Source organism: Schistocerca piceifrons, chromosome 1 (genome assembly GCF_021461385.2).
Source record: "Schistocerca piceifrons isolate TAMUIC-IGC-003096 chromosome 1, iqSchPice1.1, whole genome shotgun sequence".
NCBI classification, from domain to species: Eukaryota; Metazoa; Arthropoda; class Insecta; order Orthoptera; family Acrididae; genus Schistocerca; species Schistocerca piceifrons.
In genome coordinates, this window is record NC_060138.1 from 1,177,946,362 (window position 1) to 1,177,967,401 (window position 21,040).

Here is a 21,040-nt window from a genome sequence, read left to right on the forward strand (position 1 = left end):
CCAAAATGTTGCATTAAAATCTCATTAGCAGTACCAGTATGTGTCCTAAGTATGTAAGCTTGATAGTCGTTACGTAATCGTGCAACTAACAAGCAAGAATGTACAAATGCAACACTGTGTAGTCTGTTCACTATAACAATGCATTCGTAATTTCTATTTAAATAAGTTCTCTTGGTTCTTGATTGGATATTTAACTTCAAACATTGTTGCATGTTAACAGTTTCTTAAGTCTTTCAAAGCATACTAGTAATGTAAAGTGAAAAGTTTTATGGCAAAGACAAAGTTAAAAAGCAGATTATCTCTCAGTAAGCGGTTTTACATGTGAAGTGTGGTGCAACCCTTTACTCTTCCTAGTACGCAGACTTTCAGCTTCAAAGCAATTATCATGTTGTTTACATCGGTAAAGAATGCTAAATCTTTTCTCATGGCTAGCGTCTTTGTTATTTTTCCCTGAGCCAGCGGCCGCACGCAGCTGCCTGCTGTGCGAGTCATTGTCTGTCTCTCTGTTGGCGCGCGTCGTTATTGGGATTAGGAGACCTAACTTCTACAAATTCACTCTGACGAGAAGGCCCTGCTCTGTTCGAATCCCGCCAGTTCTGATGCAATTCAGATCTGTCGTTACGATCATATCGTCTGTCGTCATGTCGGTAGTTCCTGTAGTTTCTTTCTTGTCGGTCATGTGGTGGAGAATTTCTCTCGGAATCGTAACTGCGCGCTGAACTGTTGCGTCTGAAGTTATTTTGTCTCCCTTGGTAATAATTGTTTTGGTTTCCATATTGTCTGTTTCTATGGTTATCTCTGTCATATTCATAATTACGGAAGTGCGATCTTTCTCTGTAACTATTACTCTGCCAGTGGTTGTCATACGGGTGGTGTCTGTTTTGGTCACGATTTACGTTGTGAGAATAGCCTTGTCGCGCCCAGTTACTATTTCTTTCATCGCGGAATTGCGACGGATGTGACCTGTAATTGTTGTATTCCTGTTTTCGCATCCGGCGACTGTCTGTGTCAATTTCTAATTCTTGTAGGAGTCCCTGAAAAGCTTCAATGTCATCTTTGCAACGTCCTGCCAAAATAATGTGTCGTAAATGTTCAGGTAATTTCATTAAGCAAATGCGGATGAGTTCTGAGGGGCTGTATGGGTTTGAAAGATATTGATTCTTATGCAACATGTCTTCAAAATATTTCATAAGACTGGAAAATTCAGAATGTTCGAAACGTTTCATCATTATGATGCTATGTTTTACTCGATCTTGTGTGGCTTGAGACCAATATGCTGAGAGGAAGGCATGGTAAAACTCTCCTTCACTGTGGCAATCGTGAATTACCGATCGCATTCTTACAGCTGGTTCATTCTCCAAGTAGCCACACATAAATTCTAATCTGTGCTCTAATGACCAGTTGGGAGGAAAACAATGAGAGAATTGATGGAGCCATGCTTGTGGATGAATGTCGTTGCCAGAATTCTTAAATGTTTTGAATTTACGTGTAGTAATGAACAGCTTATAGTCAAAGTCATCATGTCGGCGAGTCGCATATCGGTCATTGTTACGTCGTTTCGGCGGTTCCATTTCAAAATTCGGTGCACCTTGCCAATTTCTTTCATAACTTCCGAAATGCCCTGTGTTATTATTTTGTGGCTGTTCCGTATTTCTGTGTCCCTCTTCCCGTATTGGGGCGCGAGTATCCTCTGAAATACGTAATTCTGTGTCAGCTGATCTTGTACTTCTCGGACTTCTCTTTTGTACTGTGTATTGATTTGATTTTGGTTCTGTTTGAATTTTCTAATTTGTTCATACTCTTCTGTGTCAGTGAAGGCTACAGGTCTTGTGTCATTCAGATCATCATCTACCTTTGTAGATAAGTTAGTGACCTGATCCGAAAGTTCGGCTACTTTCTCCGATAGTGAACACATTTCCTCAGAGTGTTTTTCTGAACCAAGTTTCAGAGTGTCCATTTGTGTTGAAATCGTATCTACTGTGTCCTTTAAGTTTTCTTGAGTTTTTGCAAGTTGCGTAACCGAATCGGTAGATGCAACTGAGTCAATTTTAGCTTGCAAGGTGTTGTGATTTTCATGAACAAAGGTTTGCAGTTCTTTTATGGCTGCTTCTTGATTCTGTAATACATTTTCATGCCGCGAAAAAATAGGTTGAAAATGCTCACAAATTTGTGTTTTTATGTCATTACAGACTTTTTGACATTTCGATTCAATGTTATGTAACTCACTAGTTAAATCTTCACGTGTTTGTTCAAGTGTGGTGTCTAACTTTTGAAGATTTTGTCCCATTGCGTCTAACTGTTGCTGTGTTTGTCTCTGGTGTTGTTCCATTGTGTCTAACTTTTGAAGATTTTGTTCCACTGTGTCTAACTTTTGCTGTGTTTGTCTCTGATTTTGTTCCATTGTATCTAACTTTTCAAGCTTTTGTCCCATTTGTTGCATTAATTGTAATAACAATGCACTGCTGTCTGGTAACATGTTCCTCAGTGCTTTTCGGCAGTGAATTTGCACCGGCAACATTCACATTTGACAAGCGGAAAATGTGTCTTGACTCATTTGAGAAAACGGTGAGAACCCAAAACCTGAGTCTGTAGTATTTGCAATATTGTGTTCTGTCATTCCCGATTCCTGAGGCGAGCTGTTGCCGACCAATCGATCGATAACGCTTCCCTGTTCACTACCTGTTTCACTGTCTACACCATTGTTTGCCGCCCGCTCCATTTCCCTATGCGCAATTACCAAATTACTACTTTGAACATTAGTTAATTCATTACCCAGTGGTGCTGGCAAGCTACGCTCGTCGTCACTATCATTTCTCAATTTACTTTGGAGCCTAGTGTTACGTTTTTCACACGCCGTAATTGTCACAATATTTCACACGATATCACAGAAAAGCACAATTTGAAGTGCAAAAATAGGAGAACACATTAAAATAGCACTGAAAATAATATCTAGTTAATTGCAAGCGTAGCTGCGAAATACTTGGTGCAAATCTATATGCATGCCACAACTGTTTTACTGTACAACTATGAAAGGCTACAACTACAAAGGGGATTCTCTCTACAATTACGCGCTAGCAATAAACAAAAGCTACACTAAATACACAAACTACAAGAAAAAATCAGAAGATTCCAGTGAGGTATCCTAGGCTAAGGGTCGACATATGAAACGTCCCCTTTTGAACAATTATACATGACTGTGCTTAACCTGACACACAATATTTTGTTAGCGCAACGCAATCTGACTTTCAAAATTCCCTACAAAAGAATGGCCCTGACTAACATTAAACTATACCTTTCACAAATCACTTACCTCACATAAATCTTCGCTGCTCAAGCTACTGCAATACAGCTAGCGCCACTACTGCCAGCTAAATAAAAGATTTAAACTATGGAAGGCACTAACTACTGATAGGGATAGTTAGCAAACCAAAGATATTAATAGAGAACGAACAATGTATTTACCTTGATATCATCATATATAAATATAGCAGTTCATGACAAATTACAAACCTCCGCCATCTCTCTCCCCACATCAACCACTGCTGGCGGCTCACCTCCAACTGCGCAACGCTACGTGCTGTTCACAGCCAGCTGCCTAACACTACAATGGCGAGTATTACAACAATGCAAAGCAGCCACAGACTGCACACAGCACAGCCAGTGATTTTCATACAGAGGTGGCGTTACCAATAAAAAAACCTAAACAGCCTACTTACATTTTTTAACACTATACTGAACATGGGTAACAAATGTTTTCCAAAAACTGCAACAAATTTTTCAAATTACAGTGAAATGCATTAAACATCTTACAAAAGACATTCAGTTAAGATTTGTGAACATGTTTCACATAAAGAATCAGTTATATGTCTTATCCCTTGGAGTGCATGAAAATCTGAAGTTAGTTTTTACTTCCACTACATTACATGGTAGGAACTGAAATTCACGGGTGAATCTTCATGCCATTTTTGAAACACGATCCAACTTAAAAACCATGAAAGCAAATATTATTTAGAGCTTTGTTCAACCTTGTAACCTGTAAGGCCTGTGAAATTTATAATAACAGTGTCCAATTTTCCGAAAATATTATGAGTATTAAACTTCCCTTACTTGCTTACAGAAACTTTTGTGCAGTACAAAAATAGATGCAAATGTTTGTTAAAATTTTCACGAGAGTAAACATTTTTTAAAAGAACTTCACTCTGAAAACTCCTAAATATTATGACTAGAGTCACTGCTTATAAATATGTGTAAAAATAAGTATGAACATGTGTCTCTCAACTCATGGCTAGGCCATATTTTTCTTTTTGAATGATATACTTCATTCATGTTTCTTCAGCTAACTCTTTTCTTCCTTCTGAGCAGCAGTTCCTTCTGGTGCTGGGACAACTTCCAAGGATTTATCCAGATCCCATGCAGAATCTCTGCTAGGAGGACGCAGCATAGGTGGCTTTGCCCATGGCTCTGTTGCGTGCCGGCCAGGCAAACGGAGCGGTGGTAACTGGACTATTTTATCTCCACCTGAAGCAGTCACTGGACCCAGAGTTGTGCTGGGAGATGCCTTTGCACTCCCACGTCTCTCACTGTTTTGCTGATCTCCAACAGTTTCTAAAGCCAAGGCTGTTGCTTTAACTGCCTTGTGGACTGTGGTATCTAAAGAAGTGCGTATTTTGCTAAACAGTGAGTTATCTTCTGCAAAACTAATGCTACCATTGCTAACTCGTTTTACAAATCTTTTGGAGTTGCCAGTCTCAGGCAGCACATTAGGATATCCTGTGTCATGAACCAACTCTAGAGTATCTTTCTTTGCTGCATCCTCTGCATCGATGGCCACAACTTGAGAGATTGGACGGAATGGATTTTCTGTGGCCACATCACCATCACTGGACTGATGCTCCTGATGATTTACATCAAGTCCTCCATTCTCATTTGCTATATCTCCTCTTTCTTGTCTTAGTTTCTGTACTCTTTCCAGCCTTTCTTTCTTTGCTTCAGCATCTAGCATTTTTTGTTCTGTGACATCTCTCTCAACACGAGCATTTAGGTTTTGATAGTTACTTATTATACAGTTCATAAGCCATCTGTAACCACTCTGTATGGCTGGGTCTATTTTCTGTTTAGAACTCCTTTCCATAGCTGCTGAACAGGTTTCCACAAGTGTGGGGCAACGTTGGTCATTTACAACACTTTCCACATTTAGTCGCTCAGCAATATCCAGTTCATCCAGAGCACCAATACAGTCTTGTTTATTAGCTAAGAGTAAAACAGGTTTCCCTGTCAACTTTTCATGGGAAAGGAGACCTTCAAATGCTAATTTACATTCTTCAAGTCTTGCAATATCACTTGCATCAACAACAAATATCACACCATGAGCATCCATTAAATATTTTGGCCATATCCCTCTTATTTGCCGGCCTCCTCCCAAATCATAAATTTTGACATTATAGCCTTTGTACTTCAGAGAAGCAGAGGAGAATCCAACTGTAGGTAAGACCGTTTTCACTGGTTCTCCTGTAAGTCTTTTGACAACTGTAGTTTTCCCTGCATTGTCAAGTCGAACAAGAATTAAAACAATTTTCTTGTGACTCTCGCTTGAAGGCCCAACTTTATTGCTCCTCCGACAGCATGAACAGTTTCCCATGTTATACGACGAGCGTGAGGACGCATCTGGGTTAACTTGAAACCATAAAAACAAGAATATGAACCACATACACAAGTCTCACAACACATTCAACAGCTCTTCGTCCGCCATAACATAAACAATGTCACCCCTAGACTGATACAGTTCACTAAAAAAAGAGAAAAAAATGGGAGAAAAAAGATCATAAAACGGGACTCTGCAATGGCCCTGTTGGTACGCATCCAGGTCGACTTCTCGCTAACTTACGAACGATAAATAGTCCCCTGAATACAGCAGGCATGAACGTGAGTTCTTGAACGTTGAACTACCTTCTCATTTGACTTCTCATACCAGGAACACCCCAGCTAGCCGGAGGGTAATATTTTACCTGTCGCCGCAAGATCACATGTTGCTCTTGCAGTAAGTACCAGAAGTCTATGGCGTTCTTGTGATCGATGTGATACAGAAAATACGACATCCCCTTCGTCTAGTTAACGGCGTTTGTCCTGACGGTGGGAAAATATGCTTTGTCCGGGAACAGTAGGTAGGAAGCTTTGATCTCCGTGTGTGCCGTTCGCAGTGAAAGGGCCAGCAGTTTCATCATTGGAAGCCAACAGCCGATTGCCTTGCCACGATCCAAACGGTGCCCGTCGGGGTCGACGACCGCGCAGTAGGGGGATATCGGCGTGGCGACCATGTGAACAGGGTGCAGTCGTTTATGGTTCGGGAATTTGCCGTTCACCAAATCATACCACGAAGCACGTCGCTGTGTATTGGAGAGAGGGAAGATGAGCCCCTCTCCATATCCTCCGCCACTGTATCGCCGGGTACATTTGTTCGACCACATTTCGAAATTGTTGCTGAAGGAAGCTTCCATTTACAAGTATGTTTTCCGTCGGTGGCAAACTGTCCTGAACGTAACTGTTATCGACGAAGTAGTCCCAAAGGTGTGCGAGCGGTACCGTGATGTGGCCAACATTGACTGGCGGACGGGGTGAAAGGGAGGCCACATCGTTGATCACAGTGCTCATTAAGGTGACGTGCTCGGATCTCCAATAACGTTGCATCGTACTAAGAAATAACGCACGCGCCGTGTTCCTCACGTTTAGGAATTCGATGCCTCCTTCTTTCGGTGGCAGCGTAAAGATATCGCAGTGGATATTGAAGAGGTGGTCAGCATTTACAAAATGTCCGAAGACTAACTTCAGTCTTGAGGCGATAGTGGTGGGCAATTGCAGTACGGGTGCCAAGTGACGTACTTTTGGTGCCAAATAGGCGTTGACATATTGTGCGCGCTGGAACATACCTGTGGTGCGCAGTGCGTGTAGTCGTCCTAATGCACGAATCTGTTGCAGTCGTCGTCGATAATTGTACGCCGCTGTACGTCGTGTGTTTCCATGGAATGCCACTCATGTGGGGACCTTGGGGTTGAGCACTCCTGTACATGGTGGCGGCCCTCTGCCCACCTCCATACGTCGGGTCTTTCGTAGGTTGATGACACTACCCGCTACCGCTCTATACTGCTGAAGCCATTCCAGCGCCGTCTGCATTTCGTCTCCTGACTTGACCAAAAGAACGACGTCGTCGGTGTATGCGCGGGTTTGGAAAGATGCGGTCCGCAGTCGAACGCCTTCAAAGCGTCGTCGGAGGCCGTTTAGTGCAAGAGTGAGTGCAGAGAAGATGGCTGAAAGGGGCAACCTTGCCCCACTGACCGCTGGATCGTGATAGGTTCTGAGCTAGCACCGTTCACAAAGACTCGAGACTCGAGTGCGTGCCATGAATCAGCTTCAAAATCGTGTCCACAGACGTGAGGGGGATTCCCATCCGTTTCTAACAATACCACCACTTGCAAAGTAGATTAGAAATCAGATGAATAATGTTGCTGACGCAGCATATGTTCGCTTTATCGGGCAACAACAAAGTTATTGACTGTGGATGGTATCGTCAGAATGGAAATAATCAAGTCACTGTAAAAATTCATTAATTTTGGCACTTATCTTGGATGGATTCCCACGTACATTTCGTCGAAGTTATTATGGCTCATCTTGTTGATTCAAGGGTGATTCCACTTTGACTGCTAGAAGGTCCAGATCTGTATTTTAGCAATATTTAAAGACCTAACAGATGCGTTTTTCAGGAAATTCTTAATGATCAAACAATCCCAGACCAAACCAATGGTATGGTAGAAGTTATTTTTGACCTGGTGTTCACGATCCACATTTTTATTAAACTTCTTGTAAATTCACATATACTTCTTCTTAATTGTCACATCATCAAGAAAGCAGTTTTGTATCAATCTTCATATATTTAATTTCCACTTTAACGAAACACAAGACTTGACTGTTCTTTTACTAAGCGAAATAACAACTTAACTTCTGCCACAGTGAAACATAGACTGCTCTGTGCGCATTCACGCCAAAACGGTTAACAAGTAGTTCAAAGATTATTTATTTATTTATTGATTTATTTAACATGGCAAGATTAGGGCCATCAGGCCCTCTCTTACATCTAACCAGGCATTCTACTTATTTTACATTCATACGTTTTAGTAGGCATGTTAAACTACATCTAGTACAAAAAGTGAAATAAACAATTAGAAAGGTACACCTGGAAAAATACATACATATAGAGTTTATATTCGTAGATCATAAGTACTGTTATAATTAGACATTATTGAAGAGACAAATTTTAGATAGGAGTCTTGGCAGCAGGGAGTATGAGGGAGACTCATGGTGAAGGGAGGAGAAGAATAGACATGATGAAACATAATTAAGGAAATATAAAGGAAAAGAAGATTGCCTGGCTAATAGAGATAGATGAAGAGGAAGGCATCTCAGGAGCAAGATAGAAGACGCTAGCTTTGCTATTTGACAGATGAGGGGATTGGCCTGGTACATTAATTTTGGGGAGAACTTTATGAGGATGATAGTAGGAAATGCTTCAACTTCTTCTTAAAAGCAGCAGGAGATTGAATTTTGCGCAAGGTAAGGGGCAGTTTGTTCCAGAGGCGGACAGCGGCAACTGAGAAGGAGTTTGCAAAAGTTTTTGTTTTGTGAGTGGGCACAGTTAGGATACCAAATAAGAGTGACCTCGTGTTTAGATTATGATGGCATGACAGGTTTTTAATCTCTGAAGCAAGGTACTGGGGTGCTTGCGCGACGAGGAGTCTGTGAAGTAGACATAGAGTGTGGTAGTCACGCAATTTGTCCGGCCGCAACCACTTTAGCTCGGCGTATGAAGCACTAACATGATCATATCGGCGAATGTTGCAGGTGTAACGCACACAGGCATTCATGGTTAGCTCTAGCCGTCTTTTGTTTTTACTACTCGTGCCTTGTTGAATCACATCACAATAGTGGAGGTTCGGTAGAACGAGTGCTTGCACGAGCTGGCGTTTCAAGTCCTGTGGAAATATGTTCCGAAACTTTTTGAGAGCATAGAGACAAGCAGACGTCTTTCGGCACACTGCGACTGTATTCTCCGCCCAGTTGAGATGCTCATCCAAAGTTACACCCAAGTTCTTCACTGTTTTCTGATATGGTATTGGAGTGCCGTCGAGTAGAATAGGAGGTAGCCGTTCGCGGAAATCTGAACTTATTAATTTCTGATGGGCTATTAAGATTACTTGCGTCTTTTTTGCATTTAGTTTAAGCCCCAGGCTTTTCGCCCATGTCACTACCGAAGACAGATCATCATTAATCTGAGCGATTGCAGTGTTTACGTCTTCAGGTCTGACGCTTAGGTAGAGCTGGAGGTCGTCGGCATAGAAATGATATTTACAGGAGGACAGAACCGATGAAATATCGTTGACATATAAAGAAAACAAAAGTGGTCCTAAGACTGATCCTTGTGGCACTCCCGAGGAAACATGTTTCCAGGAAGATTTTTATTTACGCAGACAACACATTGCTGTCTGTCTTTTAAGTAGCTTTCAAACCTTCTCATTGCACTATCAGAGAAATTAAGCTGTTGCATTTTTCTGAGCAATATGTCAAAGTTAACAGTGTCAAAAGCTTTGCTGAAGTCCAGTAGCGTCAATATTGTTGCCTTTCGATTGTCGATGGCACATTTCAGGTCATCTGTTACTTTAATTAGAGCAGTGTTTGTGCTGTGATGTTTACGGAAACCGGATTGAAATTTGTCATATAGGCTGAATTCATGCAAGTGTTCAGTGATTTGGTCATAAACGATATATTCGAGTGCTTTGGAAACAGCAGGCAGTACGCTAATTGGTCGGTAATCACTAGGCAGTTGCGGGTTTTCGATCTTAGGGATGGGTCGAATTATGCTTCTTTTCCATGCAGTGGGGTATATCCCGTTCACGAGGGAAAAATTAAATATGTCAGTTAAGACAGGTACTAAGATATCGGCAACATTCTTAATCGTGGTTATACCGATACTGTCGTTGCCTATTGCATCAGAAGAGATTCTCATTATTGCTTTTCTAGCTGTATTTGTTGTTACATGTTTTAGATGGAAGCTATCGTTGTTAGTTATCCTGTTTGGGTATTCTTGTGGACGGTAATTATCAGCCGTGCTGGTATTCAGAGGTGCAGAGAAGAATTCATTTAATTCGTTAGCTGACACATGAAAAGTAGTTTCCGATTTTGCCTTTCCGATCCCCAAGCTACGGAGATTCTTCCATAGAGTCGTGGGCGTCAGATCGCTGCATACAAGGGAGTCTCACAGAAATGAATACACACAAGACCCATATCACTGTAACATCTCGATACATCGGAGTACCTATACATTAATAAAACCAAATGTAAATATTGTCACAAAAATACGCTTGTTACTTCGAAGAAAAGTAGTACGATATTACTGGTATGGAGAACTGGGGTTGGAGTGGCGTAATGGTGACGTAAATAGAGAACCATTACACGTTCCATGACCCCTCGGAGGAACACATGGTCCATTCGGTCGAAAGCGTGATCGAAATCATCTGCCACGAGGGCTCCACGTAATCTACATGTCAACATCAATGCTATGACATCCGTGTATGCCCCTAGCGCTGTGTGTATACTGCTCTTCCCTCCTAGACACGACGCTTGATTTAATGTTCTTTACCGCCGCTTGATGGCGAGCGCGAAGGACACGTGCAAATATTTTGCAGTCGCCGTTCAGTAATGTCGAAGGCCACTAGTCTTGTGGTCTACGACCACCACTTGGCTTAGGAACGGGTATCATGATATCCGCTGTGAACTCGGTGAACATCTGTATCCGCGACAGTCGCATCAGAGGAGCAAAAGTGGGTTAGAATTCAAGAGGGAGCCCATCCGGTTCACGGAATTTGTTTAATGCACCACGCTTTAGAGCAGCGTCCAGATCATCTCCGGTGATTTCAGCCATTATTCCGCCCACTTCAGTGGACTTATCGTCCGCTGGCATTTCGCCAGTCCTGCTCTGTCCAGCTGGTCCTCAGTATAGAAGCTGCGATAGTGGTGAGCGAAAGCACGTGAACTATCTTTCTGCAACGTGGTCCATGATCCATGGCAGGTTTTCGACATCCCGTATAGGTGCAAGTTGCCACTGCCTTCTTTCTTTACTACATAGTGAAATGACTGCCGTTCGTTGTGTAATCTGTCGAGCATCCTCGCACGTACTTTAAATCCTTCCATCTTCACTGCCGCTGCGTGGGATTAGCCGAGCGGTCTAGGGCGCTGCAGTCATGGACTGTGCTGCTGGTCCCGGCGGAGGTTCGAGTCCTCCCTCGGGCTTGGGTGTGTGTTGTCCTTAGGATAATTCAGGTTAAGTAGTGTGTAAGCTTCGCGACTGATGACCTTAGCAGTTAAGTCCCATAAGACGTCACACACATTTGAATATTCTTCACTGCCGTTAAGAGGCAGCAGTTGTGCTTCGAGACGTTGGACAGCCTGCTGACGGTCGGGAGACGGTGGTTGTGTCGCCAACTCACTGTGTCGTAGAGTATTGCGCTATTTCAGCAAGACTGGCAACACAACTAGTTACATGCTATTAACGTAACATTTTGTTTAATCACTGCTTTTCCAGGCTAATGGTCGCTATTTTTCTAAAGGAATCTCCGTCTAGGAACGTGTAGCAATGCTGCCTGTCGAGCAGTGTAAATGGCACTAAGTTCATGCACCTAAGTGATCATATATAACCAGCAAACAAGATAAATGTATGATATCTTAACTGTACAAGAGTAATGATTTTTAGGAATCTTCAGTGCTGTTGTTCTGCGCTCAGAGGCAGCACACCGCGCTTAGTAAACGCGGCGCTCGGGGACCACAGCACAGCTACGACACCTCAGGATGGGCTTATAACAGTCCGAAACCGGTCGTGTGAAAAAAAAGTAATTTACAACTGAAGCGGTATTTCCAACCTCTGCTGTTGCATAATAATCTCATTACTAGTTGCAGATCACGGCCCGCCGGGTTGGCCGAGCGGTTCTAGGCGCTACAGTCTGGAACCACGCGACCGCTACATTCGCAGGTTCGAATCCTTCATCGGGCATGGATGTGTGCGATGTCCTTAGATTAGTTAGGTTTAAGTAGCTCTAAGTTCTAGTGGACTGATAACCTCAGGAGTTAAGTCCCATAGTGCTCAGAGCCATTTGAACCATTTTGCAGATCGTGTATCGAATTTGCCGCTACTGTTATTCGAGGTGGCAACACTTTTCCTTAATCGAAATGAATAGTTTTGTCACAAAATACCACACGCACACAACACTAATGTATTTTTTCCTGTCAAAATATTTAATAAAAGTTGTTACGAAATATAGGGCTTTATACATCAGCATATAATAATTTTTATCATGTAAGATGCTGTTTGCACTGACGTAAGTTCACTTTATTTAAAGATTATTCACAGTCTAAGTACCGCGCTGAGTGGCTGCACAGTTTGAGGCGCCATGTCACGGATGGCTCGGCCCCTCCCGCCGGAGGTACGAGTTCTCCCTTGTTCTTAGCATAAGTTAATTTAAGTTAGTTTAAGTAGTGTGTACGTGTAGGGACCGATGACCCTAGCAGTTTGGTCCCTTAGGAATTCACACACATTTGAACAGTCTACTTGGAATTTATTGCCTCTGAGTGGATTCTGAGCCACCAATACACAATTAGTATCGTAATTATGACCAACAACATTTATGTCTCTATAAAAATTCAATTTAAGACAGCCGCTGCAATATTTCACAAAGATGGCGGCTAATATAAGACAATCACTTATCGAATCTTATTCAGGCACTGTTTCACTACTAACAATTAATATATATTAAATCTTTTTTGTACCTTCACTATATGCATTAACATTCGAAAATTTTTCTCAATTTTAATCGCTTATTATTCAGCATTTAACAATAAACCACGCTGTACATCAATAGCGCAAATGGCTGCCCTCCATTGAAGTAACTCAGAAAATCTTAACATTTATATAGGCCGAGAATCATAGTGAAATAAAAAGAATTCAAACACGCATATTGATTTCAATGACACAGAAACTCTGTTTTTCAAATATTAATTAACAACATAATACAGATTTTTTTCAGACTTCTGTGTTACGAGACATCAATCACATTCGATCGCTGCAACAGGTAGAACAAGAAGAAGGATTATTCTACAAGAATCATAAATAACAACTTACAGAATATTAAATTATGTCATTGACAATAATTATTTATTATTTTATTATTGATGAAGTCGCTTTTATTTATATCACGAGGATGTTCATTCAGATTCAAACACACAATGATATGAATAATTTTCTGAATAAGATATAGGCGTTGATATTACATCACGTAGTGCTGTGAAATAAAATTCGGAAGTCGCCAGCTGCCAATGATAACGTGAACGTTTGCATAAGGCCGGCTTGACGCAGCAGAGCCACCATTTAAGCGTTGAATCGTACGAATGTTGACGCCATTGACATTGACACCATGTGTTTTCAACCTCCCGTAAAATGGGCCCCTACTGCGCTATGTATTTTGCCGCGGCAGAACGATGGTGCAGATGTAAGCCTGGTGGTCTGTAAAAGCCGTAGGTTCTAGGCAGTCAGTCCGGAACCGCGCGACTGCTACGGTCGCAGGTTCGAATCCTGCCTCGGGCATGGATGTGTGTGATGTCCTTAGGTTAGTTAGGTTTAAGTAGTTCTACGTTCTAGGCGACTGATGACTACAGATGTTAAGTCCCATAGTGCTCAGAGCCATTTGAACCATTTGAAAAGCCGTAGGCCGCACCCCGGCGTCAAACGTCGCCTTGCGGAGCCCACGTGACACATACATCGTGTCTAGTCGACTGGCTGAGTGGTTTTTAAAGCACGTACATCAGCGGCTGTTCATTACTTACTCACACATATATGCAAGTTTGCTTTAAGGCAAAACAGCGACCGTTAAACAATCAGTAAACGCAATGAATAAAACTTGTTGCAAGGCGATGTAGCAGTTCCAGAACACTAGGATGACGGGGCTATCAAATAGATTTAAGAAACGTTCTAGTTTACAGTAGTTAAGGTGCTCAATGGTTTTTCCAAGCAGGAAGTAAACCTCCCTTAAAATGGATAAGTCCCCAGAACAGATACAGAATAATTACTCAAACTCAAATTGTTGAAGGTCAAAAGAGGAATTAATGACAATAACAAGAACTCGAGTGAATAATTCAGTTTATCTAGGCAATAAAATAATTGACATGGAAGCATAATCAACTACAATAAGTTACAAGGCTAACCTCGGTGACAATAGATCAACAATTACAATGTAAGTAAAATAAGAAACTATTAAATACGTAAGCATAAAAATTCGACGTTGCTTTGTTTTGCTCAGAGAAGAGGCTCTCCTAGTCCCCGAACTCACTGAAATAAGGATTGCACCCCAAAATACTTTAACGATCACTAGTTTAGAATGGAATAAGAGAAGAAACTCAATTTAGGTATTTCAGCGGATAATTTGGTAAGACACATGAAATGACGCTGGAATGAAACCGCCACACTGGCGACTGCAATACACGCCGGAGCCATGACGCAGCGAAACGTCACAAGCTGCACATCACTATCGCTCGTTCTTGAAGCCCGACTCGCCCAAGTACACAACGGTCAGCATCGCCCCAACAGACAGCGGAAGATATACTCTTCTGAGATGTCAGTAAACTCGTCCAAATGTGTAAACCACCTTGCATGAGCAGCGCCTATTAGACGGAGGGGGTCCGACAGCCACTCAGTTCCAGTCATTCCACCAGGAAGGAGGTACACGGCTCATCTTGTCTGTAGTTCAACCATACCTAGAAGGTCATTACCGCGGTTCGATCGCGTCCGCAGTGTTACTTTGTGCCAGGGAGGGCTCGCAGCAAGGGAAGTGTCCAGACTTCCAGACAGATGCTTTTCGGACATGGAGGAGATACAGAGAGACAGGAACTGTCGATGACAGGACTCGCTCAAGCCGCCAAAAGCTTACAAGCTACTACTGCAATGGATGACCACTACCTGCGGATTATGGCTTGGAGGAACTCTGACAGCAACAAATTCATGTTGAACAATGCTTTTAGAGCACCCACAGGGCGTTGTGTTACGACTCAAACTGTGTGAAATAGGCTGCACGATGCGCCACTTTACTCCCACCGTCCATTGGGAGGTCCATCTTTGCAACCACGACAACATGCACTGCGGTACAGGTGGGCCCAGCAACATGCAGAATGGACCGCTCAGGACTGGCATCACGTTCTTTTCACTGAAGCGTTTCGCATATGCTTTCAACCAGACAATCGTTGGAGACATGTTTGGAGGCAACCGACTCAGGCTGAACGCCTTAGACGCACTGTCCAGTGAGTGCAGTAAGGTGAAGTTTCCCCGCTGTTTTGGCGTGGCATTATGTGGGGCCGACGTACGGCGCTGTTATTCATGGAAGGCGCCGTAACGGCTGTACGATAAGTGAATGCCATCCTCCGACCGATAGTGCAACCATATCGGCAGCATATTGGCGAGGCATTCGTCTTCATGGACGACAGTTCACGCCTCCATCGTACACATCTTGTGAATGACTTCCTTTAGGATAACGATTTCGCTGGATTAAGGTGGCCAGCATGTTCTCCAGACATGAAAGCTGTCGAACATGCCTGGGATGGATTCAAAGGGGATGTTTATGGACGACGTGACCCACCAACCCCTCTGAGGGATCTACCCAAATCGCAGTTGCGGAGTGGGACAATCTGGACCAACAGTACCTTGATGAACTTGTGGACAGTATGGCACGACGAATATAGGCATTCACCTATACAAGATGTCGTGCTACTGGGTGTTAGATGTACCGGTGTGTACAGCAATCTGGATCACCACCTCTGAAAGTCTCGCTGTATGGTAGTACGACATGCAATGTGTGGTCTTCAAGAGCAATAAAAGGGCGGAAATGATGTTTATGTAGATCTCTAGCCGGCCGGAGTGGCCGTGCGGTTCTAGGCACTACAGTCTGGAACCGGCAACCGCTATGGTCGTAGATTCGAATCCTGCCTCAGGCATGGATGTGTGTGATGTCCTTAGGTTAGTTAGGTTTAATTAGTTCTAAGTTATAGGCGGCTGATGACCTCAAAAGTTAAGTGGCATAGTGCTCAGAGCCATTTGAACCATTTTTTGTTTATCTCTATTATAATTTTCTTTACAGGTTCAGGAACTCTGGGAATCGAGGTGATGCAAAAATTTTTTTGATGTGTGTATAAATGGCAGATGTACAAGAGTAAAATCACTCGACCCAAATATGTCGACATTCAGTACCAGCAGAGCGCGGCTCAAGTAACCCAACGAAATGCGCCTGATTACTTCTCTCCAACACTACCAAGGCTTCCACAGAGAAATAGTAAACAAAACAATAAAAATACAAAATGACCTTGGTAAATTTACATAAAGTTGTGTCTGAAGGTATGATGTGCCTGAAGCTACTGAGCTCCAGTAAGAACATTTAAACAGAAAACTGGAAGGACAGCCGCCTTGGCAGAAAATACGCATCATCGAGCTTAGCTTAAACAATAAAACTACAGTAACCTTACTGACACATGTGAAAATGTGCATAGCTGGTGCGCATCAGAGCATCTAAAACATAGTTCAGTAACCTATTTGAATAAAAACTGGTAATGTCCACAATAAATTCAGAATTTAAAAACGATAACCTCTCAAACGTGTCTAGAACAGTTTAAATTAATAAGATGTTTAAACCAATGCGCAAGACGAGCTAGCCCTTTCACTGCACCCCTGAAAGGTATGCTGTGCTCTAAAATCTTTCACGGATATTAAGCAAATGTTAATGAGACAACAGAAAAAATTACGCTGTACGCCGCTAACAAGACAGTAAGCCAAGACAGTGCAAAGGGGTGTGGGAGGGGGGGAGGGAGGTGGGGGGAGGGGGAGCGAACCAACATTCCATTAAGTAGCGGCTGGCAGACCCACAGAACCAAGCCACAACGTTTACCCACCCAAGGTTTACCCAACCATGTCATGCATGGGCGATACAAGCCAGCCAGCAAGAACAAGTCACATAAGCAACGCTTAATGTTCCCTGAAAGGCACGCAGCCGATTAATTCACCAACGGTCCCTAAACAGGAAATAGCAAGCACGCCAAGATACAGAAAGCAACACGTGCTAAATGCTGGTGGCCCAATGCTGCGCTCCGCTTCCGACCTGAGAGGCTGCCCAACACCAACTCATCCCTTTACCTGAAGCTACGGCTGTTCGTAAAGAGGCGAAGCGCTACGCCGCGAATCGCCAGCTCGAAATTTCGTGCCAGCAGGTCGAAAGAGGAATCGGGGCGAGGCTGCACGGCTGACTTCAGAAGCAACCATGGAGCACATAGGAGACTACAAGTGTTACAGGTAAACCTGCAACATAGTAAAAGGGTAATTGCCTCCCCTGAGTCGTCTCCTGGGAGGTCAGGATTACAACATGACCCTGAGTAAGGAACCGTATCTAAAGGCATTACAAAAACTGGTTAATGTGCATCTTCGGGGAAAGAGGTTGACTGAGGTTCCTCTGAATTTAAATCAGCGATCATATCATCTAGGGAAATCGTGAGAAACGGCACATCACAAACTTGTTGGGAAGACCTAAATCGCTCTACACTTTGGGGAAATTGCTATGTGCATCTTCCTGGATATCTATCGGGCTTTTAGCAATAAGATTTCCAATCCATGGCTAGAACTGCAGAAAAGTATGGCACCGACACTTCCATACACAAGTGGATTAAGACCATGATGAGTGGGAGAAACGTAGAAACAACCTTGAAGAATGAGAGAATCGTGATTAACACGACAAGAGGGTGTCCGAAAGAAGGTGTTTTGCCCCCACTATTGTGAATTCTACCCTGAATGAACTCTTTTGAGAATGAAAGCATGGTCCAGGCAGGCTGTATTTTTTCTATTTTAAAGTACCTGGGAAACTAGCCAGTTTCAACCTCCGCTTATTTTCGTGCACGTCACCTGACCTTCCAGCTTCATTTTACAGTATAATATATCGCTGGTACATGAAGACGTGAATACGTCCAAAGGCTGTGCGTATGTGGCACAAAAACAATACACTATAGTACATGTACATGAGAATGAAAACATGGTCCAGGTAGGCTGCATCCTTTTTATTATCTTTGTGACTGGCCTCTTTAAATCTTCGGCCGTTTTCAAAGACGTATCTTAAGCTTCCAGGTTTATTTTACATCATGACATATCGCTGCTACATGTGGGCAGAAATATGTCTGAAGTCTGTGGCACAAAAATAATACGCTACTGTACATGTAGAATACAGTGATGTTTTTGTGCCACATTCGCTCAGATAATAAAAAGAATACAGCCTACTTGGACCAAGTACATGTACAGTAGTGTTTTGTTTTTGTGCCAAATACGCACAGAAGTAAGAAGTATTCCCGTCCACATGTACCAGCAATATATTATAATGTAAAATGAAGCTGAAAGCATAAGATACGTCTTGAAAACGACCATTGGTTAAAACTGGTCAATCGCAAAGATAATAAAAAGAATACAGCCTACCTGGACCCTTTTTACATTCTCAAAAGACGTTGAGACTGTGGACCCCCACAAAAATAAAATTTGAAAGTGAATGAACTCATTGAAGAGCTGAATACTAAAGACCAGTGTTGCCAAGGATAAACATACGATTTAGTTATATTAATACCTGTCAAATTTTCTAGTAATATTAGAACATTGGAACAATGTGCACTGAACATTCTGCAAAACTGTTGCAGAAAACAGGATGTAAGGGTCAGATCCTAGAAAACTGCTGTAGAACCATTAACGGGGAAGCATATCCAGTGAACGTACTAGAATATCATACTTCTAGACGAAACTTTAGCAGCAGAAGGGGCAGTAAGGTATCTAGGAGTAACCCTAGATGCGAAAGTACCATGGAAACTCTCACAAAGTAGTTATATATTCTAAGGTAAAAGGTACTCTTATGAGCCCTAGAAGGGCCTGTAATAAGAGCTGAGGTCTGCACCCCGAGAGTACGTATCGAACATACGCCACTGTAATAAGACCCATGATAATTTATGGGGCTGTAGTATGATGGAACGAAGTAGAGCAGAAAGTGGCTGCTGACGAGCTTGGCAAAGGTGCAGAGCTTGACCTGCTTGGTCATAAGAGCAAACCAAGACTGCGATTCATTGGCAGAACACTTAGAAGGTGTAAAAGGTCTACTAAAGAGACTGCTAACACCACTCTTTTCCGCCCTATTCTGGAATATTCCTGTGCGGTGTTGGATCCGCATCAGGTGGGACTGACGGATGACACCGAGAAAGAACAAAGAAGGCCAGCTCGTTTTGTATTATCGCGAAATAGGGGAGATAGTGTCACAGACATGATACGTGAACTGGAGTGTCAATCATTAAAACAAAGGCGTTTTTCGTTGCGACGGGATCCTCTCGTGAAATTTCAATCATCAGTTTTCTCCTCCGATTGTGAAAACATTCTGTTGGCACTCACCTACACAGGGAGAAATGATCATCACGATAAAATAAGAGAAATCACAGCTCGCACGGAAAAATTTAAGTGCTCGTTTTTCCCGCGTGCCGTTCGAGAGTGGAACGGAAGAGAGACAGCTTGAAGGTGGTTCATTGAACCCTGTGCCAGGCACTTTATTGTGAATAGCAGAGTAATCACGTAGATGTACACGTAGAGGGGGGAATTAGCAGCACTACTGGAATGGAAAGCATCCTGAACGTGTTCACATTACACCTTTTGGCTACAACGGTGGCGGCAGTAGGTGAACGAAGGTTAAAAGCTGGGAATAACGGGACAACCTTAGGACATTCGGAATCTCATACCAATAGAGTGAAGAGTGGTAGCTGTAGGAACAGTCGTGGAACTGCCCGATAACTGAACAATATCTTCCAGCTGCTCCAGTAAACCTTTCACTGCAATAATTGGAAGGAGGGAACAATGGACGAACGAACCACATCACCGTTCTGGAGAGACAGTCTGCTTTAGTGACGGATCGAAAACATACGAAGGTGCTGGGGCGGATGTCCGGGGTTTATCCTAGACAAGAGAGAGAGCAATCTCTTCATGGAGGTTGGGCACCGTATTCTACGTGAAAATGCCCGCTGTCGGGGTGTTGGTGGAGGAGAATTCGCGTAGGCGCCAAAAGGATCGTAGCATCAACATTTATTCAGACAGCCAAGCAGCTCTGAAATCTCTTTCTCCCCTGCGGCGGCATCAACGATCGTAGCAGAATCCCATGCACGACAATCCTGCTGTATGCTCCTGGAATTAATGGCAATGAACAAGGAGATACGCTGGCCATTTACGGGACTCGAGCATCATCAAGGCGATGGTAAAATCGAAACCACTTAGCAGCATCAGGAGGCAGCACGTAGAACATTGAGCTACGATCCAAAAATAAAAACAATGTAGTTGGTAGAGCACTTGCCCGCGAAAGGCAAAGGTCCCGAGTTCGAGCCTCGGTCCAGCACACAGTTTTGATCTGTCAGGAAGTTTCATATCAGCGCACACTCCGCTGCAGAGTGAAAATCTCATTCCGGCAGGTTAATATTGTTTGAGTCATGTTCCAAGAGAAATTTTGTAATCCTGGATGTGAACACGAGGTAGATTAAACTCGGTAGGCCAAACGATTGGCCCTGGAACTTGTAAGATGCGCATACACATGAGGAGTATAGAGAAAGAAGCCCGTGTGTGCGGTCTGTGTGATGAGAGGAATGAAACAACACCACATCTGATCCTCCAATGCGACGTTTTGGAGGTCAAAAGAGACACCAAATATTGCGATCACTATGTTCTGAAGAAATCGTGTCTAATATGAAACTTTTGATGGATCTCGTAGTACTCTTTAGAATATTGGTAGGATTTAACGAAATCAGAGGAGGAGAAACCGCACAATAAACTCAATTTTGGTTCTCGAAATGGTGGGTTAAGGCCACTGTTTCCATTTTTTCCTCCCTTGGAAATCAAATCATATCAAATCAGTCAAGT

General features: G+C 43.0%; 1 protein-coding gene across 1 annotated transcript; it reads right to left on the minus strand.

Moving 5' to 3' along the window:
- Positions 1-4,336: 4,336 nt before the first annotated feature.
- Positions 4,337-5,759, minus strand: LOC124778967 (ADP-ribosylation factor-like protein 13B; the record flags this gene model as incomplete). Its single annotated transcript, XM_047253678.1, has 2 exons — positions 4,337-5,576; positions 5,710-5,759. Coding segments are annotated over 2 exons (1,290 nt in total), but the record flags the coding sequence as incomplete, so codon positions are not given.
- Between the last annotated feature and the right edge of the window lie 15,281 nt (positions 5,760-21,040).